The following is a 24,607-nucleotide window of genomic DNA, read 5'->3' as shown; positions in this document are numbered from 1 at the left end:
CCTGTAGTTTATAACATCAGACGGGTTGAGAGTGGGTTTCTTTAGGAGAGGGTTTACTCTTGCCTCCTTGAGACTGTTTGTAAAGTGACCAGAAGTTAGAGAAGTGTTGATGAAATGGGTGAGAAACCTATTTTTTTATTAAATGCTTTTTTCCCAACAAAACTATATACTGTACATCTTAGCTGTTTTAACTTTAAGAAATATGAAGCCCGAACTAGCTTAGTTCATTGTTGGTTTTAGTCTTTTAAATGGGATTTTTATTTTATTTTCAACAAAACAATTATACAATAATGCCAATGTCTTCCTTTAATCATCTCATGATGTATCAAGTCTGAATGCTTGTCTGTAAGCAATGTAGAGCAATGAAAAAGTAGCTTGAAATGAACAATTCAAATATTAAGTTCGTATTGTGATAATAGCAAATTCTAAAAGTAAAAAATAAACTCTACCAGACACTCAATTCAATCTAGTTCTGAAAAGTGAAATCATTAACGTTTCTATTTTTCCATGTTTCCATAGCACCACCAAGGGCTGGAAGACATCAGCCCCTCTGAAGAGGTGACAGATACGGAGGATAATGAAGAGGAGGACCTGGGAGTCCTGGACGACCAGCGGAGCATCATCCTCCACCTGCTCTCCCAGCTCAAACTGGGCATGGACCTTACACGGGTAAGGAAACTACAAAAATAAACTGTGCAGGCTCACGAAAATAAGGTTTTCTGGTCATAAATGAGATTTTGTTGAGCCATTCCCCTAAGAAATGGTTTCCTTTCAAATCTCTGGGGTTTCACAGGTGGTGTTGCCTACCTTCATTTTGGAAAAGCGATCACTCCTGGAGATGTACGCCAACTTCATGGCCCACCCTGACATGTTCCTGTCAATCACAGCGGGGGCCACAGCCGAGGACCGGATAGTCCGGTTTGTGGAGTATTACCTGACCGCCTTCCACGAGGGCCGGAAAGGTGCCGTGGCCAAGAAGCCCTACAACCCCGTGCTGGGGGAGACCTTCCACTGCTCCTGGGAAGTGCCTCGGGACAAAGTCAAACCTTTGGTCAGATCCAACCAGGGGTCCTCCTGGGAGCCAAGCAGGGGCCCCAACAACACGCAGCAGGGCGCTGACTCACCAGCAGACTGCTACACTGTCCGGTTTGTGGCCGAGCAGGTGTCCCATCATCCACCTGTGTCTGGGTTCTACTGCGAGTGCCGGGAGAAGAGCATGTGCGTCAACGCCCACGTGTGGACCAAGAGCAAGTTCATGGGAATGTCTATAGGAGTGTCCATGGTGGGAGAAGGTGAGATACATCTCAACATGACCTCGCTGTAAAAACGTTTTTTTAATACAGTAATATAACAGCAATCCAGTTGAACATACTGCAAAAATAATGCAATATTGATCATGTCACAATGATGAGTTTAAACCAGGAAACAAGTTCAAAAGTAACTCTTACCAGCACTGAACAAAAATAAATGTAATTCACATTTACTGTAATATGTGCTCAAACTTTTGCTCCAAAAATGGATTCCAACCAAAACATGCTGCCATTAAATATAGCTCACGTTTGCAGCATTAGTAGCTGAAGGAACAAAAGGTCAAACAGTTCTCAAATATTTGTTTTCTTCTGGAAGATCTCACTTTACAGTCCATCACAGCCTCCTGTCCTGAAGGGAATATAAGGCTGCATGTCACTTATCAGGATTCATGTCATAGATTTTATGAAACAGGCATATCGAGACCCACACAGACTATGATCCCGCTCCCATGGCAGTCAATAATCCAGTCCTCTCTTAGCACCATTGCACCATGTACAGTACGCTGCTGGGGATGAGTCACCCTGAGCACAGACACAGGAAGTCCTTGAGCCCGATCGACTGTTTCTGGACACCTGAACTCATCCAGTCAGACAGTACGGCTTTCTCAGGCTTTACCGCCCCCCCCGACCGGCTGCCTGATGCTGCCTATTAGAGCACATTCTGACCCTCACCCCGGGAACTATTGATTGCTGGATATTCTTTTGCCAGGGCTGCAACCCTGATAGCAGTTGATACAGGGTTTTAGGAATAGCCTGGATTTCACTGATTGGCAGTGAGTCAGCAACAGAGAGGGATACAGCAGCTGACTCAGCCAGAATGATGGCTTTTGATTGGACCTTTACAACATTGTGATTAGGGCTCAAGTTGGCCTTTTCAATCAGCACAGGCTTAGTGTACACTTTCAAACGGTCATACTATGGCTTAAAGTACATGATTATTATAGCTACACAAAGTAGAGGGCGATATGGTCAGATGAATGTTACTTCCATCATGTGAACATTGTTCATTTATGCTATCCATTCTTTGAAACCATTGTCAGTACCTACAATAGTTAGATACTGACATTTCATTTCCATTTAGAGTGACCTTTTCTAACCTTTACTAATTATGCAGCTTTAGAGGTGCTGCTTGGTGGATTTTGTTACCTTTTAGACTAAAGACTGCTTATAAGTATTGCACATATTCACCTCTATAATTGGTATGCTGTATAGAGTTTGGCATTTTGATTGTCGACTTCTTTTTTAATCGACTTTTATACAATCTGATTTATTTTTGCAACTGTGGAATCACTGCCTGCTGGTTATTGGAGAGAATGCAAGTTTAGAGCTCAGGTAGAATTAGGAATGCGCGACTAACTTATTTGAAAGAGTATTGTTCACAGATTGGTTGCTCCTTCATAAAAAAAAAACACCTCATGTCTCGTGTTTAGGCTTACAGGGTGACATATTGTACTGATACAAGTTATCATACATGTCACACATACAGTTGAGCTTTTCAATAATAATTCATCATGGTAGTCCTACTGTAGAAAATAACCTATTCAGAACCACATAAAGGCTTTTTGTCATCACACTGGTGCCACATAGAGTTTATCTTTGTGCACATTTTGGTGAGAAACATGATTATGACAAACAGTTAGACAATCATCTCACGGGCATTAGAGTTGTTGTTGTTGTTGTTTATTACACACTAATCCATGCTGAAGAACACAGATGATGCTGGTGTCGTTCATGTGTAAAGACTCTCATGTACTCGCAAACACAGAAGAAGATATTAACTGTTGCTGTGTATTTTGCATTACATAGTATAGAAAACAATTAGGCCGAATGCTGCCTTCATTGTGGTTACATAAATAAACTGGTTTTATTGCCTATACACAAGATATGAAAACTCTAGCAAAAATTACTCAACTTTATTTCTTACATGCAGGAGCACACTGAAGTGCCTGGTTATTTAAAGTGGACCTATCAAGCAAAATGCACTTTGTGAGGTATTTTATACATAAATATGTGTCCCCGGTGCGTCTGGGAACTCACGCAGCGTCAGAAAATAAAACCCTCTCTCTTTTCCTCCGTACCCAAATCTTTTAAAAACGGCTGTACAACGAGCGGACCCACAGATAATATGCCGGTGTGAGTACCATATGTGTTCGGGGTACCATCCAANTTGGTGGCGTTCTGAGCATGTCAGTTTGAATTATGACATCATCGTGTTCCATGGCGAGGGATGGCCTAGCATCGAGCGAACGCGAACTTTGGCGCCAAATCACGGCTGCGCCGTGCGAAAGAAAAAAAGTTCCGTGATAACTTTAGATCGCCCAAAAAAATCGCGTTTTTCCAACGCCAAATTCAAAATGGCCGACTTGCTGTACGTTATTTTATACCCCTCCAAGAGGCTTTTTTGCTCGTCTCCGCACCCTAGATATGCGTAGCGAGTTTCGTTGGTTTACGTGAAAGTTAAAGTAGGGGGAGTTAACGTTAAAAACGGAAGTGGGCGTGGTCTACGCAATTTTTTACGCAAAGTTCCGGTACCAATTACACATCGCTATTTTCACGACTTGTGAGCGCCCATGTGACTCGGTTGGCGTGGGCTACCTACTGTCATGATTTAGGCCACTTTTGCCCGTCTTTTGCCCGGTTTTGTGTGGGTTTTGCATGGTTATCGCTCGCGTTGCGAGCGACTAAATTGATCCTACCGATATCAATCTTACCGATATCAATCATGCGAGTTGCAGTCACGTGGGCTCACGTGACTGGGCTCACGCGGCCTATCACCCGTCACGATTTCCGAACCTTTTCTGTGCTTTTGCCGGTCTTTTTCCCTGTTTTGTGTGTGTTTTGCAGGTTTATCGGTCGCTGCGCGACCGATTTCAATAGGGTCTTCGCCGACCTAGGTCTCAGACCCTAATTATTATTCTACAATTGAGGATTTTCCAGAGAGGGTTATTTGTGAATATACGACCCTCCGGAGCGTTTGCAATCAACGGGAGCATATGCTGCAAATTGTTGTTTCTTACACGACCACTAGAGGTGCTAAACTTTAAAACGTAACGACAGTATAGATCGTAATAAGCTGCTGAACAATCTACCTATTTGGTCGTTTTTTGGAGGACAGGCTGGTGAACACATATATCAGCATCTTTCTCATTATCACTGTAATACTGAGCATGCTGATATTAAAAACGTACTGTTGACTCTTGGCATTTGACTGTTTTTCCCAATCTTAACCCCTGTAACTCTCTGACTATCATGCACTCTGTTTTGTGCAGAATGGACAAAAGCAACCAACAACTTCATAGGTTAGTACAAGACAAAGAGAGGGTATGCTCTGGCCGGGAACAAAACAAACAGTCCAGTCGAATGATCTGTTTCACATTAGCTCAGGGGTTATTTGGTGAGAGGGGGAAGGCTGTGGACACATTTTACAAGAGAGCAATAAAGCACGCAGGAGCAACAATAAACCATTTGGTCTTTAGGCGACTTGTGTTTTGTTTAGTCGCATTAGTGTACTTTGAACTGGCAGTGCAGGCGGCGGATGGCAGGAAATAAAGATCAGAGGGGACAGAGACTCAGAAGGGGAAGCTGAAAAGGTTTTAAAGATATACAGGGCAGCCTAGGAAAAGTAAACAGAGAAACAGGGAGATGAAGAGATAAAGACAAAGTGAGTGTGAGACAGGAAGAGACGGGCGGCGAGAGAAGAGGCAGAGCTTTTTATTTATGCACGACTGTGTCTGTTGTTCTTTATTGTACATGTACACCTCTGCACATTCCTCTAATGGACGAGTCATTTTCAGCTGCAGTATAACCAACAGAAAAACCACTGACTACCTTCAGTAAACGGGTCCATTCAGGAGGCTGTTTTGGCTGCACTCTCTGTGCCTTACTCCTGTACGTCTCTAACTCTGATAAATTGCACTGTTTGGGGCCTTTCTCTGCGCACCAGATCATATTTCATGCCACACAGCACAGGAGGGAGAGAGGGAGGGTCAGAAGGAGAGGAGGAGGTATAAGAGGAATATGAAAAAGAGGAAGAAGAGGGAATGAGGTTAGAGTTGCTAGAATTTTAGGGCGAAAGACAAGCATTTTCAAACTGTGACATCTTTCTTACATACAGATATTTATATAGTCAACTGTGGATGGTTTGAAGAGTATAATCCCTAAAAAATATGTAATGCCAAAATGTGGGCTTAATGAATATCCTTGAGTGGGTGAGTATTCGATGTGAACAGACCTAAATGTTGGCTGAGGCTTCCTCTGCCTTTTTATTTGCAAGATGTCTCTATTTTGGTGTGGGAGGATGAATTCAGTCTGCCATCAACTTCCTTTCATGATGACCAGTAAAACCATCTCTTTCATATGCCTCTGACTGCAGTCACCAATTTTATTTTCATAACCAAAACATTAGCTGGTTTCTTTCCCTTCTGTTGTAAATGATCTCCCTGTGTGTGGATGCAAAACAGTGATTACTTGAAAGCTCAAGCCTCAATCATGGTGGTGTGGAGGCAACACAGCAGATGTTACTTTGGGGTTAAACATCAGTTCTTTTATGCAGAATGTGCTTATCCTGACACAATCGAACTGGCCGGGAATAGATGCTGGCACACACAAAGACCTAGAAAAACATGAGCAGAGAAAGGCCCCTTCAAAATGACCTCTTATTTACTGCTGTCTAAACTCACTCCCAGATCCACGTTTATTTTCTGTCACACGCTGTGAAGCCACTAACATAGCTGCTTATAATACACAGTGTGTGTGTGTGGGGGGGGGGGTCAGGCAAGGCTGAAAACTCAAACAATGCCATGCATATGTCTTTTGAATGCCTGAATATAAAAAGGTTTATAATTGATGACAGCAAATACAGACAAAAGAAAATGCATTTAAATCTTCAACCCTGAATGCTTGATAAAGCAGCCTTTGAGCATTTGTTGAAGGTAGCCGGATGAGAGCAGAATTAGAAGCAGCTGGAGAGCGGAAGAAAAATAAGTATGTAATTCTGAGTTCACAGAGGAAACTAAGAGATAGGGCGGGTTGGAGGAGGGTGCAGGAGAAAAGGGGGAAAAGATAGTGGGGAAGATGCAAATGGTCCTGCGTGGATAAGCAGGGAGCCAATCTGAGGCGACATATGGAGCAGTGTGGAGAAGGAGGTCCTTCAGCACAGACCTTATCTGCCGAATGATTTCTCTTCAGCCTGATTGAATGACTAATCTGCGGTTCTGACAGCATAACAAGGCTGAAATAGAGCTGGAGGAGGTGCAAGGAGCAGCCAACCTGGGGACACTGCAGGGTGAACCGCTGGAGGAGAGCCCAGAGACATAGTAAAGGAATAAAGGAATAAAATGATTGACAATACATATAGGGAGCAAACAGTATAATGCTGTGAATTGCCAGTCAAAACAAATGAGTCATAGGTCAAATAACAGAAAAGAATAGCAATAACCACAGGTGAGATAGCGGAACAATGCTACATGGCGTCAGACAGCAGTCTTTCTCTTAAGAGTATGGATAAGTGAACATGAACATTGAGTCATTTACCATGCAAAGGTCCCTGAGGAGAGTCACCTGCAGCAGGCCTTACCACCACCGCTCGCCACTGATTTGCTCATTAGACCTCCACAAGTAAGCAGAGTTCATTATGAGCATTCCTGATGCAATTATTCTGCAAATGGAATCTAATTAAAAAACCTGCATTCAACTGCCCCTTTGTTTTTGCTTCTTTGTGTCCATACCTGTTATTGTCAAGAGCGCTCACTTTCCAATTAATGCTGTATAAATAAAAATAAAAACAGCAGGATGGAAAATGATGTTAGCTTGTGATTCATTTGTTGCAACATTAAGTTTCACAATTGTGATGGAAATGAGAGAATCTGCTGCTGACAGCAACTCAAGACAGTATATATAGTAACTGATGACTCATTTAAATGAATGTCCAAGTTATTTTTTCATAACCATTAGAAATATATGTTTACACCCTAACTTGATAGAGGAATATTTAAAGGGACACTCCAGCTATTTAGTAGTACACTACCAGGAAGGTGGATGACTTGTAAGAGACAAATTAGTCACTTGTATTATTTAAGACAGACATTTTTTTAAATATTACAGTTCCCATAATGCAACTCAACACGACTGGGCCATCTCTCCTTGGTAAATGTTTCTGTCTTTAAGACCTTTTGCTTCCAGTTTGTAATGCAGGTTTGCAACAACCCTGATTACTTGAGGCTTATTTAATGATCTATGCCGACGCTGGCATTGTGTTTCTATCGAGACAGCGATCCCTCAAAGTTCAAATGATTTCCTCTTTGACCTCTGGACGTGCATACGACAGCTTATGTATAATGCAGGCTAGCAGTAAGTAAGGCTAGCAGTAAGTAAAGCAGAGGTAAACAAAGAAACAAAACTCAACCAGCTGTTTATACGTTTTCAAGGCTGCGCTCCGACGGTGAGCAAAGAGCACTTCCCATGTGAATACATCCTATGTATCAAAGTAATTCATTTGATTGTAAATGATTAATGAGATCCGCCAATCAACTACGCAACTTCATCATTATGCGGCATTAGGTTATACGGTATGTTGAAGTCTTTACAGTGGAATAAATGTGCGCTCTCACTCTTTCTCTCTAACCTATTGGGTTCTCTATTTCTTGATCATTATTTGCAATTGCAGTGCAACTCAGATTTGAAAAGGTTGACTCAATTCTTTCATGTTTCAACTAAAAGTAAAAAGATGTAGGTTACTGTGTGTACTAACTTAGTATTAGTGGTACACAGGTTGCTAGGAGAGTGTGATAAGGGACTGTATTACTTTCTGAAAACATTGCCAGTGGCAAATTACTAAGAGGACAGAATGAGAAATAAAGCAAGTTCTTTAAACAACCAAATTCAACTCTTAAAAACGAGATGAGTGACACACGGGCCGAGAGGAGTGTGACTCTGAGCTTACATCATGCTGTTTCCAGATCCCAATGCGTAAGAGCTCTGTTTCATCTGGGCTTAAGCTGCTCCCTGTTGAGAGATAAGGAGCCATGTGGTGGTGCATGTTTAGAACCTTTGATTTGAGCATATTCACATTCAGGAGCCTTGCTACAAAGCCAGCCATGCAAGACACATTGACTTTCTGTGCAGACCGTACAGCTCTTTGATATGACCAGACATTAATCATTAAAGGACTATTGATTTCTGGAAAGGAGCCACATTAAAAGATAATGAAAAGAGGCTTAATATGCCATTCATAACGAGATAAATGAAGCAAATGTGTTCAAGTCACACAAATGGTTGATAAATAAGCTTGATAATTCATATCTCTTTAATAACTTATTGTGCTCTTGTATAATACAGGTGGCCAGAAAAAGGATTATAAAAGTAATTCAAAGAAAACTGTTCGATTGACAATGTGATGCATTTGGTTTCATTTGTTAATTATGACCTTTAGTTTGAGCATTTTCAACACTTTCATTTCACCCTTAATTGTTTCCAATGGCTTTTTATATATATATATCACTATGTTTTAAAGGAATATATATATATATATTCCTTTAAAACATAGTGATTCATGCATCATTGTAGACTCACTCCATCTGCTTGCTTTCATCTAAACAATCAAACAAATCTGTGTTTGAATGTATCCACCTATCTTGAAGAACTGGCCTCTGTTTTGATCCACAACAGGATCCAACAAAGATACAAAAATGAACAGTGAAAGAATGATGCAAAAAGGCAATTATGTTACTTTAAATATTTTTAGTTCAGGTGCAATTCCTTATTTTTTCTCAAGAGAAGCTATCGTGATCAGGCCATAATTCTACATTCAGAATAAAAAAAGGACTTTTCGGTCACCCATGATATAACAGTAAGTCTTGCTGAATGTGTCCTCATTTTTTCTTTAATTAAAGGACATTTCTTTCCGCATCCATTGGTCAATGGCACTGATGCAGTTTGAACAAGTGTCATCCTAGTCACATTTGTAAAAAGGTGAATATAATACAAAGTCTAAATGGGTGTCACCTGCATAAGAGCTGATGTAATATAAAGTATGAGATGGGATGTTGTGTATGCAAACAGTGGGAAAGGCATCATAATATAAAACATAGTAGATAGTAAGATATGTGTATAGCCAATACACAGCCATTGTGAGGTTGAATTCACTAAGCTATCATCAGTTTTATGTTGATCCCTATTTGTTATGGAACAAAGTCTATAGCATTAGCACGATATTGTATTTAGGTGGATTACTGAACAGGTTGAATCCATCCGCTTTAGAGCAACATTACTCAAACCTGCTTCTTTGGCTTTTTGAAAACATGTCCACAAATCACAGCAGAGTTTAAGTGCGCTCTAAAGGTTAGCCTGCAGCTACAGATAACACCCCCACTAACGAAGTGAGTCACAGAGTCAACAGGCCATCGTTCACATGTTGAGAGGAATAAAGGAAGTGCCTGGTTATCTCTGGTCTCGGCCTAGCCTCTGCGATAGAGCCTTGAACAAATGACTTGTTTGCAAAAATGAATGCTGACGCCCAGCCATCAGATCTGCTATGCTCTTTACATTATATAGGAGTTATGGACAGTGTAATCAGAAAGCAGAATTGACCCAGACCAATCCTGAGGCATCAACAGGCCTGCTTTGCATTGTGTTCTTTTTGGGCCTTGGCTTTGTTTTCAGTTTACACAATCATTATTAATCATTTAAATACAGCCACAATCTAATAGTATAGTTTTGTTCTCATAACCAGACATTGCTGTTATAACAAAGTAGTCTTATCCAAATAAAAGCCATGATATAACTAGTTTCAGGAAATGCCCCCCTCAAAAAGTATGTTTACTTTGAAGAGACAAAGCCCTTTTAGTGTGGGTAGGAATTATGACTTGTCCATTTAGAGCAAAGGGGGGAGTAAGGTAATGTTACACAGTGTTTACTGAAGGAGGAGGTGATGGATGGATGGGTCAACAACATGTCAGACTAACAAGAGTGACCACAGTTCAGTTTCTACCAACATTGTTTTGTTTGAACCCTAACCACGGCGATTTCCAGACCATAACCAAACCTATATGGAATTGCCCCATAATGAATGAAGCACTTTTGGGATCCTATGTTACACAATTTGGGGATGTGGGAGAGAAACTCCCTCTGGAGGGAACACAGATTTTAGTCTCTGCAGACCATTTACATGCACTTCAACCTGTAGAACACTACAGGAAAGGGAAACCCCCCAAAAGATAATAGGGCCCTGAAAGTGTTTGTGAAACAGTAAAATCCAGTGTTCCTTTGTGTCTCTATCCATGGTGCTGAAACATAGTCCACCCATAACTCGGGCCATTTTTAAAGGCAGCTCTAACAGTTTTGCCTGAAGCTATTAATTAAACCGTCTTGAATGCAAACAACTCACACTTCACATTCTTCTAGCAATTGTTCCTGCCAAGAAATGTAGCTACAAGCAACGTTTCCACTGTCTCTGAGTTTGCATACCTACTTGATGATAACACCAATAATGTGTGTAAGGCTATTTAACTGGAAAACAGAGTTCAAGACATTTTTCCCCAATTGTACATGCCTGTTACCAGAGGATGTGGCCTGCTGTGGTGAGTACACTGACTTTGTGGGTGGAGATATGGGGGACATGTGATAATGAGCTATTGCTTTCGACACCCACAGGCCTGGTGCACTTTAAAACCAAGTGAGAGAAGAGGCTGGTCGGGGAGTATGAAATGGAAAATGACAAGACTGTTGGATCTCCACTTACTCTCTCCAGCTGAGCATCAGTTTTAACGCAGCACTGGGACTAATTTCTTAGCAGTTTGCAGGCAGTCTGCCTTTGTAGGCGGGCAAAGGTTTAGATGGAATAACTTGCACACATTTCCCACCAGTCCCGGGGCTTGAGAAATGGGACAGTGAGGATTTCTAATTGAGTCAATTACGAGGGTATGTGTGAAGGATAGCTGAATGCTCATGTTTTACATTTAAATCTGCAATACATCACAAGGGACGGTCTTATCTCCTGCATGTGAAAATGCCAAATTCTTCTGAGACCCCATTTACACGCAAACGCATACGAAACGCAAACGAACCGAATACTATATGAAAAAAGTCTTCCGTTCACACGAGACCGCTCGGGAGTGCTGGAGACGCTGTAGTACATATGCCGGGCGTGTAAGTGGCGCTGTACTTGCGCCACAAAATACACCAAAAGTGAGCAGCAGAGGTAGGGAGAGGTGAGGCTATGGCTTCATCGTTATCAGGAAATGATCGTATAGGGTGTACACACGGAGCCGTTGGCCCCCCAGAGCGTTCCGTTTGCAGATCTATCCTTGGGACCCATTTATCGTTTGCGGGGTCTGTTTCCGCGTTTCCTCGTCTGAACGAACGGGCTATACGAAAGAGAAAAGTTACAACCGTTTGCGGTCTCGTGTAAACAGCCCATTAGTTAACTTGGGAGTTAACCACATGCTTGTAGCTCTGATCATCCATCTCGCTATGCCCACGTCAATAGATGAGGCTTTTGGCAGTCTGGCGACACTGCTCTAACACCTTTAACAGGAATATCAGAAAATACTCAGCTTTATGTTTCTAAAGGCAACCGGCTCAGCACGGAGGTTTGAGATGAGAGATGCTTTCCCTCCGCCTACAGGGAACCGTAAGACGCTCACTAATGGATTATAATGAGCTTAATTTGCTCCAGGATGAGTGATAAGGCTGAGAGCACCGAGGCATGTCGTAAGCCTCCATTTTACACATATTTAATACTGGGGAAGTAAAAGAGGGGTGAGAAAATGGAATAAAGGCACTTGTAGAAAAGTGGCCTGACGCACACACATGTGCACACACACACACACACACACACAAAGGTCTATATAAATTCTGTATATCATCAATTTCTAGTGGAGGATTTCTCTCCGCAACAAAAGGGCATTTATTTTGATGCAAGCACACTGCCTCTACCACTTCAGGATGCAGCATCTACTGCCTGCAGCTGACCCTCCTCACAAATACAAATCTCCTGCAGAATAAAAAAGCAAAGTCAAAGTCATCTTAAAAAACTAAATTTGCAGAGTAGAAAAAAGGAAACATTTGGAAAACTACCACAAGGGAAAATGCAATGCTGTAAACAGTGCATTGAATTTTAAATAATGTGGTTCATGTAAGTTCAGGCATGATTTTTTCTTTGTAAATACATTTACCGTGGAAACCCTTTATTATAACTCTGAAGAAGAGAACGAAAAATGATCAGATTATATGATAGAAACTACTTTTTGTACCTTTGCTTGAGATTTTATATTCAAAATGTAACTACATTGGGAAGAGGTTAACACAAATGTGTGTGTGTGTGTGTGTGTGTGTGTGTGTGTGTGTGCAGCCAGATTGGTTTCACCTGGCACTTTTGGGAGCTTTTATCATCTGGATGTAATGGGCCCCTGCAAAGCATGCGCTGTTATCTCTGTGGGTTCACTGAGTGTAATCCTGTTTGGGTTTCGGAGCATGATTAAATATGGCAAACACGTAGATCTGAGAATACTGAACGACTGAAAGGGAACAGAACCATTACATTCAAAAAGTTTGCCTTTGTGAAGGTTTGCTGATCCGCGGTATAGAACTATGAGGGGGATAGACGCAGAGTGACGTATAACTTTGTTACCTGTAGCCTGTGAGTACCTGTGGATTAGACCCTTATTTCACCCTCTAACCTCTCTCCTCCACCATCTTGAGGGTGTAATTATTTTCCTCTCATCCTCCATATTACATGCAGACACACACCTACACTCATAAGACGCTTCAATAGTGTCAGGCTTTCAAGTGGGCAAACACAATGTGCTTTTCTGATCTAATTAATGCACCAATTAAGAAAAAGGAAAACTGGCTTCCCAAGGGCAGCTTTGCCCAGGCTTGGCTAATTAAATCTTGGAAGCATGAGTGATATGCTTCCTGATCAGATGTGACAGCCAGTTTCTTTGTGCAGACAGCTACAATAGGTAAGACCACACACTCACATGGCTGCTCATGCACTCGGAAACGTAAACACATGCATGTAAAACAGCAGTGGGTGCAGCGGCTGCCAGGCTTATTGAAAGGCTAAAGCTCGGCTAGATCCTGACATGAGCAGAAAGCAAAATAAAATAATACGTTTGCCCCAGTCTAGGACTTAATACCACAATAGAGAAGGGCAGGAATGAGTCCTAAAAGACAGAAATGAGTCAGCATTTGACCACTTCCGGTTACTTTGTCTCTTTGTCAATCTTTTTTTGTTTCTGATTAGATGCCTGAATTATGTCTATGATTAAAACAACCTTACGAGATTTTCACATTTTGATTGACTACATAAATAAAAACGTGAGTACCCACGGGTGATTGTCAGATTGACATTGGAGTGTCATAAAAATGGAGGTTGTAAACAATAACTAAAGGAAATTAAACGTCATGAAGCCGAACATTAGCGACTTTAGCTTATCGTAGTTAACATGAACTGCTGTGATAGTGATGTAGTTCCATCATAGCCTAACTTAGCTTTTTGCTTCTGACAATTGCTTTTGTGCTTCAAAAGTAATAATTCAATTAACACACTGCGCAGTAATTGATCAAGTATTTTTATTCCCACATAACTTCTAATTAACACTAGAACCGCCAGAGGTCGCTGTGTACCTAAAACCGCCAACGGGTAAAATGTATTGATTTTCAAGGTACAATGTTCAAAAGAACATTGTACCTTGAAAATCAATACATTTTACTCGTTGTCCATCTAGAGGCGGAGCCTCAAGAAGGCATAAAGGGAGGTTCACTCTGATTCTGATCCTGGCCTGCTGCAGCAACCTCAGCCTTCCACCTGTGTTTGTATTTTCACAAATAGAATAAAGGTTTCACAAATCTGAACCTGTGTTATAAAGAATGTTTAGACTCTCTGGGATAATCCAGTCCAGATTTGATGAGTGTAGGTCTAGTGATTTTAGATCAGGACCTGGTCTAATGTGGTCTACATGTGAAAAAAGCACTGAAATCTCCCTTTTTTGTATTTTCACAAATAGAATAAAGGTTTCACAAATCTCAAACTGGGTTATAAATAATCTTTAGACTCTCTGGGATAATCCAGTCGAAATAAATCGGCTATGCAGCGATTTAAGAGGTTCAAACACGGAGGATTGTTCTCTCTGTCACGGTTTGTGAAGGAAGTATTTGTCATACAGAACAGTGAGTTTTGATCGCACAGGGTCAGGGATGAAACTTATACCAATAGAATCTGTGGACTCTCAGCTTTTCAACAACGCTGAAGTTGGCTTCCGATTCAGAGCATCCGATTCGGCAGTTAAGGGGAAAGTTAAGGGACATTTAATTTACAGCGCTGAGAGTGTCACGATTCTCATGTTATGTCACGTTTATAGTTTTGTAGGTTTTTTTTTTTTTGCTGTTTTCCCTGTCATGTTTTCCTTTGGGTTATTGTCTGGTCCTTTTCCCTGTGTTTTCCCTCTTGTCATTAGTTTCCCTGGTGTGTCTAATTGTCTGATTATGTTCACCTGTGGCCCCTGTTTTTTCTCCTCCCTCCTCACCTGTGTCTTGTTGTGTGATTAGTCTTGTGTGTATTTAAGTTCTGGGTTTTCTCTCTGTCTTGGTTGGTTCTTCTTGTGCCAGGACTAGTTCTGCGGTGAGTGTTCTGTTTTGTCATTGTTTATATCATAGCCTTGAAATAAAGGAGTTTTTTCAGTTTATATCTGCATTTGGGTCCTGCTTCCTTCACAAACCGTGACAGAGAGAACAATCCTCCGTGTTTGAACCTCTTAAATCGCTGCATNGTGACTGCTGCTTCCTGTGCCTCATTGAAAATCCTTAGCCTTCCACCTGCCAACCACTATATCTTTGTTGGTTATCTGAAGGACTGAGGAACAAAGAGGTGCAGGTGGAAGGCTAAGGATTTTCAATGAGGCACAGGAAGCAGCAGTCACAAACTGGGTTTTGTCAAACAATGCCATCACACTTAGAGAGATCCGAAGCATAGTAACTATGTGCTGAGATGCATGTTGCACAATGTTAGTTTTTAATAAAATATGATTTTTTTTCAACAACTCATTTGTATTTCTTCATTTACTGTATTTCTGTATACTCAAGCAATCTTTCTCTGCAGAAACCTCTATGTACAGAGCATAGCCCATAAAAGATGAAAGTGCTTTAGATTATGCTCAGCAGTGTTTAGTTGGGTGGTCAAACAATCTAGTATTAAGAATGAAGTGTGTTATATTTGGTGCAAAAGTTTGCATTTGGTAAGTGTTTATTTTGAGTGCAGTTCTTTATTTAGCAGGAGAAATTAGGTGTTTTGCACTTTGGTTTTTTGAATTTTGTTTAGTGTTCTGAGAAACTGAGCAATTAAAAAAAAAATGTGTGTTAGCAATCGAGAAAAACTGTAATGGTGCCTCTGTTAATTGTGTTGTGTTTACCACAATGTCTCACTTGGTCTGATGCTGACAATACCTTGTTCAAAAAAGTGTCAATTGGCCGTGCATTCTACGCTACAGGACAGTGGGAAGCATTTCATGTGTGAACTCTATCAGAACATATTCATCCATCAAAGTCCTATGTGGGGGGGCACAATCACCGAAAAGGCGCTTCTGTATGGATTTTGTGCTGCTGTGAAAGGAAACTGGCTAATGAATCTCAATGACTTGCAATTACAGCTGCTGTACTTACATGCCAGGATCTGCCGAGCGTGTCCAGGAGAGAGCTGCTGGTACTGCGGAGGGACTCCTTCCCCAGGTGCGCTGTGTGGAGAAGCTGTTATTGATTTCAAAGGAAACAGCTTCTTTATTAAAACCCGCATCTGGACCATCTGCTATGAGGATCCTAGAAGTGTTTGTATAAGCTACAGGAAAATGTAACAGGAGTGTATGCACTTAGCCTCTGAATACAACACACATTATGTATTCATGCATGGTCCCCCACATCTGTCATGTTGACTTCATCACTAGCCCCTGATCATTTTATAGAATAAACAAAGCTGACATTGGATATATGATTCCACAATGACGCACAATGCTGTTGACCTTATATATCCCTGAATATAAAGAGGATATTTACCAAGGTCATTTACTGCCAACAGAAACACATTTGCCACATTGGATGCGTTAATTCCCCCAATTCCTTATGTTTACAGACATGCACATATTGAATGTGTCATGGTCCAACTACATTGTGATTGAAAACATCCTTAGGCAGGAATATATTTGCATGTGTGCCAAATGCACATGCAGAGGAATCAAATGAATTATGTGCATTGGTTTAAAGAGGCCCTATTATGCTTTTTAGATTTCCCCTTTCCTGTTGTGTGTTCTATAGAATTGTGTGCATGTAAATGGTCTGCAAAGGCTAACATCCCTGTGTGGGAGTTCCCCCCCGCCCTGCCGGAATCGCCTCCATTGGACTCCTTTGTTTACTTCAGGAAGATAGTGACATCATTATGTAACACTCGGGCTTCTATTGGCTAGCGCTAACACATTGTACGTGATAGGCCAAGGGGCGTGTTATCTCCAAAGCAGTTGACCAATCAAGACAGAACCGGCCATCTATCCATTTAGAGCACACTGGGCTCTGGTTTCAGACATAGGGTGAAAAGAGGTGCTGCAGCACAGGCAGTATAAGAAAAATAAGGAGCTTTTTGAACATTGAAGCATGAAACATGTCTCAGTAGAGGCACAAAATACAAATATGATCCAGAAAAAATAGCAAAGGGCCCCTTTAAATAATTGTTGGCATTTGTGTAACTTGTTAATGGACTGCATTTATGTTTGCCCTTTTCTACTCCACATTAAGTTTTATAACCACATCCAACATTCAAAAACATGTTTAACAAACACTGATGTGTAAAGATCTCATGCAAAGTGCCAAGCTGCTCATCAGGAGAGGTTTGGGGCTGTAAAAAAAGTTTTTTGCAACTTTATATCCATTATTTTGTATAGCATAGACAGAAAACTGCTGATCCACGGACAATATTTGAAGGTACACTTATGATACAATGTCTAGGATAAGATCAGATCATATGGCTAGCTGGTAAGCTAGAACATACAGTAACAGAAAAGCACCAATTGTTCTCAAAAACCCACGGACACTCCCTTTTTAAAAAGCCAAAGATCAAACCAGGTAAATCAGATTCATCGACGGCTGTCTGCCTCCTGAGCCATGTCATCATACCTCCAGTGAGCAGCACCTGGACTAACTAATTGGTGCGTCATTGCTACATGAAAACATGGTCATACATCAAAAGAATGTCATCCCCCTGACAGTTTTCCTGCTCATTAATGTCCACCCTGTGTAAAACAGCCAAACCCCTGCTTCATCGGTAATGAGGCCGAGACTCTAAGTGAGTTTAACGCTCTCCTGAAAATCACAATAATTATATTTCATCTTTAAGATACATGTAGCCATGATAAAGTAGATTCATTAAAACACGGTTGCCATGGATGCGAGTGAAACCCTATTGTCTTTGCTCATAACATTTTAGCAAGCGATGCAGGGAGCTATACAATATCACAAAACGGCATGTGAGGCTTTTGCATGTTTCTAATGCTTTTAATGTACCGGTACTTCATTAACTGCACAATGAGCGCAATTGATGTCCTTACATTTCAGTCTCCATTATTCAAATTCTCTACTTTCTTTGTTTTCACTCTCAGTGCATACACCTCACTTCAATCAACATTATGAATAATTTCGATATTTAATCGATGTTTCCTCAGAATAAATAATATGATGAAGCAAAAGCTACAGACAGTAAACTGATGTTACAATATTTGGGTAAATGGCCTAAAAACTAATTTAAAGTTTATAATAATGAAGGTTTATTTTTGAAATATTGGGTGATCAAAAGTATCCAACCTTAGTCACTTAAGATCAAATATGATGTACATCAAGTGACAGTAATGGCATATATCTATTTTTCAAAGAAAACACACCTCCCATTATGCTATCAGAGTCAATACAGACTAGAAGGGCAGCCAAGGTTGTGCTCACTCAGTATGCATATCTTCATGGTTAATCATGATTCAAAGCACACACTTAGTAACTTGACAAATTGACCTGTATTGGAGGTTTGGGGATGTATTTTCCATGCACGCGACATTTTATTTATCATATCCTTATTGATATGCTCTATGCCCGTTAAAAAACATACACAAGACCACACTGCCAAATCAAATGTTTCCATCTGAGACAGACATGAATAAGCTCTGACAGGATATTGTAGACCCAGTATAAGCTATTATCTTTTTAACTGCTTCCTTTTTTCCTGCACTACGTCTTCCTCCCTTTGTACCATGGAAAAAGATTTAATGCCTGCATTTCGCCAGCTATTTCACAGCTCTAACTTTGACATATACTTCTTGAAAGGCATGAATCAATGCTCCCCTCCTGCTCATATGTATGCACTTCAACATAGACACAGTGCATGTAAAGTATGCATTAGTTGAAGTTGCTTGTGTTATTGGAAGTGGACTAAGTCATAACAGCCGTGTTTGAAATATATGTCTTCCTCCTGTGTAAACTCTAACCAGCCCACATTCACATGGAATGTAGTTTGTGTAAATTAAGTATTTCAAAATACCCTTTTCAGGCAAGTTTGGTCTTCTAAAAGTTAAAGAGGCCATATTTTGCTCATTTTCGGGTTCATGTTTGTATGTTGTGTCTCTACTGTGACATGTTTCCATGCTTTAATGTTCAAAAAGCTCTTTATTTTTCTCATACTACCTGTGCTGCAGCACCTCTTTTCACCCTCTGTCTGAAACCAGAGCCCAGTCTGCTCTGATTGGTTAGCTGGCTGGCTCTGTAGTGATTGTTCAACCCCTTAGAGATTTCCCACCCCTTAGCCAATCACGTGCAATGTGTTGGAGCGCTGGCCATTAGAGGCGCGAGTGTAACATAGTGATCAGTGGCGGCTGGCCAATAGGGGGCGATAGGGCGACGCCCTCCCTAAACCACACACAAAAACATTATTATTAATAATAATACAAACAATAATACTAATAATAATTATATAAATTGTCAATATATGTGTAAAATATGGAGTGCACCCAGAACTATGTGTAAAATATGATTTAAAAATAATTTGCGAAAAAAATATATGCTTTTCCTAGTAAACCGTATGACTGAAGTTCAGTTCTGAGGCGATGGAGAAATCGCCCCACAGAGGCGGGTCTCTGTAGTAGGTTAGCCAATTGTTGATTCAAGATATGAACGTGTGTCATAAAATGTAGCCAATCAGCGTCCTCAAAACTACTACTGGAGGGGCGATTATTGTATCGCCCCAAGTAAGCAACTGCTACGCAGCTGGACGACGGCCAAAGGTTTGCGGTGAGGAAACACACCGAGGAAGTGGATAAAAACATGCATATTTTATCCAAAATAATGAAGTTTTGTGGGGCTTTTGAGTTGGCTTTGCGTGGGCATGACGAGACTGGCTCTTCAGTCAACCCTGGCATTTTCAGGGGATTGGTGGATTTTGTTTCCTGCACACTGTGCTGGAGGAGCACCTGAAGACCACCACCGTTTTTAAAGGCACATCAAAGACGTACACCACATTGAACTTAAGAATAAGAATAATTATTATTAGTTTGTTACATCTTCAGCTTTTTGTATGACTGTTGATTATACTTTTGTTCTGTTATCATATATAATAATATATATTAATATTTCCATACATAGATATATATATATATATTATATAAATCATATACAGTATATATACACATACATACATATATGTGTGCAAGTATTGCTAATACCATTGTTTTTAAGTTGTTGTACAGTCCTCAGTCTCAAATGCTTAAATTGTTTATGGAGGCATTCAAATCTAAGACTAGTAAAGGGTTAGTGAGTGTGTGGGAGAGAAGCTCCCTTTTGGAGGGAACTTTGGGATGTAAGCCTTTGCAGACAATTTACTGTAAGACACTACAGGAAAGGAAAAACCCTTAACCTTCAAATTGTAGCCTTTTCTCGAAGCAATTAAGGTGCCCACTATAAAAATTGTAATAGAAAATGTGAATGTGTAAATTGGAATAAGTGACTGCTAGGATATTTCTGCCATCTTGAGTTAGCCAAGCTTATAGGCAGGGAATATCAGAACAAAGGGTTCAGTGGGATGGAAATACAGAGAAAGTTGATGAAATGATTGAAAAAGGTCAGAAGGAGAAGTAGAGAAGAGAATGAGAATAAGAAAAGGGATGAATAAGAGCAAAACACAAGAAAGAAAAAATATACACCAGGATGTGCTCTGGCCCAGCAGCAGCTGTCACTACACTGGTGCCACTCCCCGCGGTGCCACCACTGAGTCCAATGAGGAATAATAAGCTTTAGAAATCCACAAAGGTCACTCACTGCAAAGATCTCCCTCCTTGCTGCAGCCCAATCAGAAATGCCACCACCAGAGCTCAAAAAGAAAATTCTATAGTTAGGAGATAAGGGTGGGAGGGGCCAAGAAGATAAAAAAATAAAGAAGGAGAAACGCAGAGCCAAGCACTCTTAAGAAGATCTTCACCTTTATCTGACAACCAGAGAGCAGGAGAGCAAGGAGGGGGGGAGATGAGAGGAGAGAATTTAGGCGGGAAGGAAGGGAGGAAAACAAAAAGGACAGAAAGAAAGGAAAAACTTTAAGGATGACACCGGGAGATTTTGTACTAAAAGGAAGGCAGAGAGCGTTGAACTGAGACAGTAAAGCCTTGGTGATGGTGCAGAGAGAAAGGGAGATGATAGGATTGAAATCATTAGAGGGCGAGAGCATGGGCAAGAGTGAAAATATGCTATAAAGCTTTAGTCTGTGAAAAGAGAGCAGAATCAGTGAGGACAGACATAGCTTCTTTAATCCTGTGTAAGTGTACGGCTGGCCTTCCACTACCAGCTCATACTCAGTGGGGATAAAAAAAGAGAGGGAGGCATGAATATATACGTATTATCCTTAACCAGCAATATATCATCCGAGAACATATGGCACCTAATTGTCTCACTTGAACTTTACAACAGTGAACTATTCAATAACATCATATTGCACTTAATTTTAAATCCCAAGCACGCAATTAAAATACTGTGCAATGCAGAACGTATGGAAGATATTGCAAGGCAAATTTAAAGTTTTGTGGTAACAGATATACATTTGGGGGGAGAAAGGACAGATTAGCTTATAACATAAAGACTGAAAGCAAGGTAGGATACTGACCTGTAGTCTCCGATGCTTTAGAAATCTGCATAACAGCACGTTTCTCTGTTTTGAGTCATATTAAGTGAATAATTGTGGTTTGAATGAGACAAAGAAAGACAATTACTGTAAAGACATGTCCTTGGATGTGGGGAACTGTGACGGACTTTCTAGCCTATATAAAGATTAGTAATACTAGTGTCCAAATCTGGTCAGAATCCTCTTTCTTTTTCCTCCTTGTTTCCATATTTTGTAAACTTGGCAATCTTTTTGCTGGTTTTAGCTATTTACCAAACAGACCCAACATAAAACTCAAGGTATCTACGTTCTCCGTTTACCTCTTCTTGTGTAACACAAAATAAGTGGGATTTTAAAAGGTAAACCTTACTTCGGGGTGGCGAAACATTAAATAGGATTCAACTAATAGCTCACTAAGAGCAAACTTAGTGAGCTATGTTTGCTCTTAGCTCGTTCAACTGCAAGGCATACATCTCACCTAAAAAGCATTCAAAAAAAGATGTAGGTAGAATTATAATGTCTCCCAAACAGCTTGTAGCTATGTAGCCTGGAAACTGGAGGCAAAGATCCATAAGAGCCCAGTGAGTACTGCATTTGTCTGGAAGGGCTCGTTGTTGTTGACTGGGCGAAGGAGAGAAATGTCAATTATCTTTTTGCATTGCCTACGTTTGTCTCAAGCTAAGTCATCCATGGAGCTGCCAAACTGAAGTGAGGGAAACAAAATATGTGGATGGCTCTCCCTGAACACCTCTATAAACTCAACAGACCTCCACTTACAATTCTTAATACTTCTGATACTACTTATATAGTTAGGAAGAGGCACATATTATAAACTTTGGAATTATTCGTAAAAGGTTACACATGTTGCAGCCATGAATCTTATCTGCCTCACATCCTCACAAATATCTAATGTACGCACATGGTTATATTCTTATAAAGAATTCCTTCAAAGCATATATTGCTCGCATTGCTGGGGGTGAGCTCGTGCAGGAACAATAGTTACATCTTGGAAAGAAGTATGAAGAAGAGAGTGCTCAGCCTTCATTGTGATGTAAAGTATGACATCAATAATAGATGCGTGTACATTTCTCATTCTGTTTGCTGAGGCCATTCAACCAGCTGTGCTCTTTCAATCTGCTTTACTCTTGAACTCTGATTCAACTCGTTGTTTGTCCTTTGTTCCTCCGCCTCCTCTGGAGAGTGATGTACCTGGTTATGCGCTGACTCATCGTGTACGTAGTGAGTGAGTAGTAGTTTATATGAACACTTCAATCCCTGTTTAAGATCTTTATCGCTTAATGCTTTCCTTTCACTCCCACTATTGTAATGCAAATAAATAAATGTCTAAGCATCATACTTGGCTTAAAAGGATTCCTATTAAAACTTTTGAAGCAACTTTAGTATGGACGCAAAGCTGTAGGCTGTCTACTATCTTGGCAAGGTCTTGCTGGACCGCAGCCACCAAAAAATATCAAAGCTTTCAAATGTTTTTCTAAAGAAATGGTGTCAGTGAAATACCGACACCTTGCTTCTCCAAGGTGAAAAGGACTTCTTTAGTGAGTTTTTTTCTGTAAACTCTGAATATTTGTGAATTGGACTAAATAAATAAGTTTGACTTGATGTGACATAAGCTCAGTGGAGAAATGACTGTCCAGAGGATATATTAGTCATTGATTAGGTTTGATCTATGTGAAGTTAGTAGTGCTGGGTTAACTCGAAGAGGGAATATTTGCCTTAACTGTCTTAATGTTAGCTTATTCATTCACAGAGGATACGTTCTGTGCCATGACTGTCTGTCTTTCTGCCAGCAGTGCATTTCCTGCAGAAGAAGGTCAATCCTACAGGACTATCTGAAAGGGCCCATGTCATGCTTTTCCGGTTATTAGCCGTCCCCTTGTGTGTTATGAAGGTTTTTCTGCATGTAGAATAGAATAGAATAGAATAATTTAATGTCATTATACATGTACAATGAGATAAATGCTTCTCCCTTTCAAGGGTGCCATCAAAACAAAAACAAAACATCACAACATAAGACAACAAAATACACGCAGCATACATACTTAGGAATAAGGGATAAAGGAATAAAGAATAAAGTGCATTAATTATTTCCAGGAGTATAAAAATAAAATCTGTAATGTAATAAATAATAATAATAATAGTGTGTATTTATAATAATAATAATAGTAATGATATATATGTATATGTACAGAGTCACATTGATTCACATGTCAGGTGTTAAGAGCAATGATGGCTCTTGGGAAAAAACTGTAAACGGTCTGCAGAGTCACAAACCCTCAAAGTACACGCTGTAGCGAGTAAAACTCTAACACCTGACCTGTCTTTGCTGCCCCAGAACGCCCCAGAACGCCTCGTTGGATATTTCTCATATTTCTCATTTTCCATTGTTTTCTTCCTGGGTTCTGTGAAATGTAAACAACAACAAATGGACCAATCCGCGGAGCACCTCACACACCAGGATCCCTTGGCTAACTAACAGGGAGTCCCCATTGACTTGCATAGAGCTCCCTGAATGCTGGTAATAGACGAGTTGGGATCGCAGAGAAATGCTCTCCGCAGACCCATTCTCACAGTGTTTATAAACCTTTTTCTTACTCAATATCAAGCCACACTTATTGTTTTTACTTCGGCTGTGAGTGTTTGTGTGTGCTCAGGATGAGTTTAGCTTGTTCTCGCTGTATCGCCGACCCGGAAACCTGTCTGCTCCTCGCAGCAGCAGCGAGCCTCGCAACGTCCCGACCACTCAGAGCACACTGGGCTCACAGGGAGGGGGCAGGAGCTCCAACAAGCCGTTTAGGACAGAGAGTTAATACACATACTATACAGAGATGCTGTATGAGAAACCAATGTGAGTTGGGAAATTGCACATCCATCCATCCATCCTTCCATCCATCTTCTCCCGCTTATCCGTGGTCGGGTCGCCGGGGTAGCAGTTCAAGCAGAGAGCCCCAAACTTTCTTTTCCCTGGCCACATCAACCAGCTCTGACTGGGGGATCCCAAGGCGCTCCCAGGCCAGAGAAGATATATAATCCCTCCACCTGGTCCTAGGTCTACCCCTTGGTCTCTTCTGCTGGACGTGCCTGGAACACCTCCCTAGGGAGGCGCCCAGGTGGC

The 24,607-nt window shown here is 40.8% G+C and overlaps 1 protein-coding gene across 1 annotated transcript in view; it reads left to right on the top strand.

Moving 5' to 3' along the window:
- The window catches only part of LOC104959865 (oxysterol-binding protein-related protein 11-like), a gene marked incomplete at its 3' end in the record, with an annotated part of 35,546 nt that overhangs the window by 1,765 nt on the left and 9,174 nt on the right, over positions 1–24,607 (top strand). Inside the window, exons 2-3 of the mRNA XM_010787779.1 lie at positions 520–669; positions 794–1,292. Coding sequence (XP_010786081.1) covers positions 520–669; positions 794–1,292 — 649 coding nt within the window. The remainder of the gene's footprint in view (positions 1–519; positions 670–793; positions 1,293–24,607) is intronic.

This window comes from Notothenia coriiceps, unplaced genomic scaffold (genome assembly GCF_000735185.1).
Source record: "Notothenia coriiceps isolate Sejong01 unplaced genomic scaffold, NC01 NC01_scaffold00031179, whole genome shotgun sequence".
Taxonomy (NCBI): domain Eukaryota; kingdom Metazoa; phylum Chordata; class Actinopteri; order Perciformes; family Nototheniidae; genus Notothenia; species Notothenia coriiceps.
The sequence above is the reverse complement of the archived record's forward strand: the minus strand, read 5'-3'. Positions and strand labels throughout refer to the sequence as shown.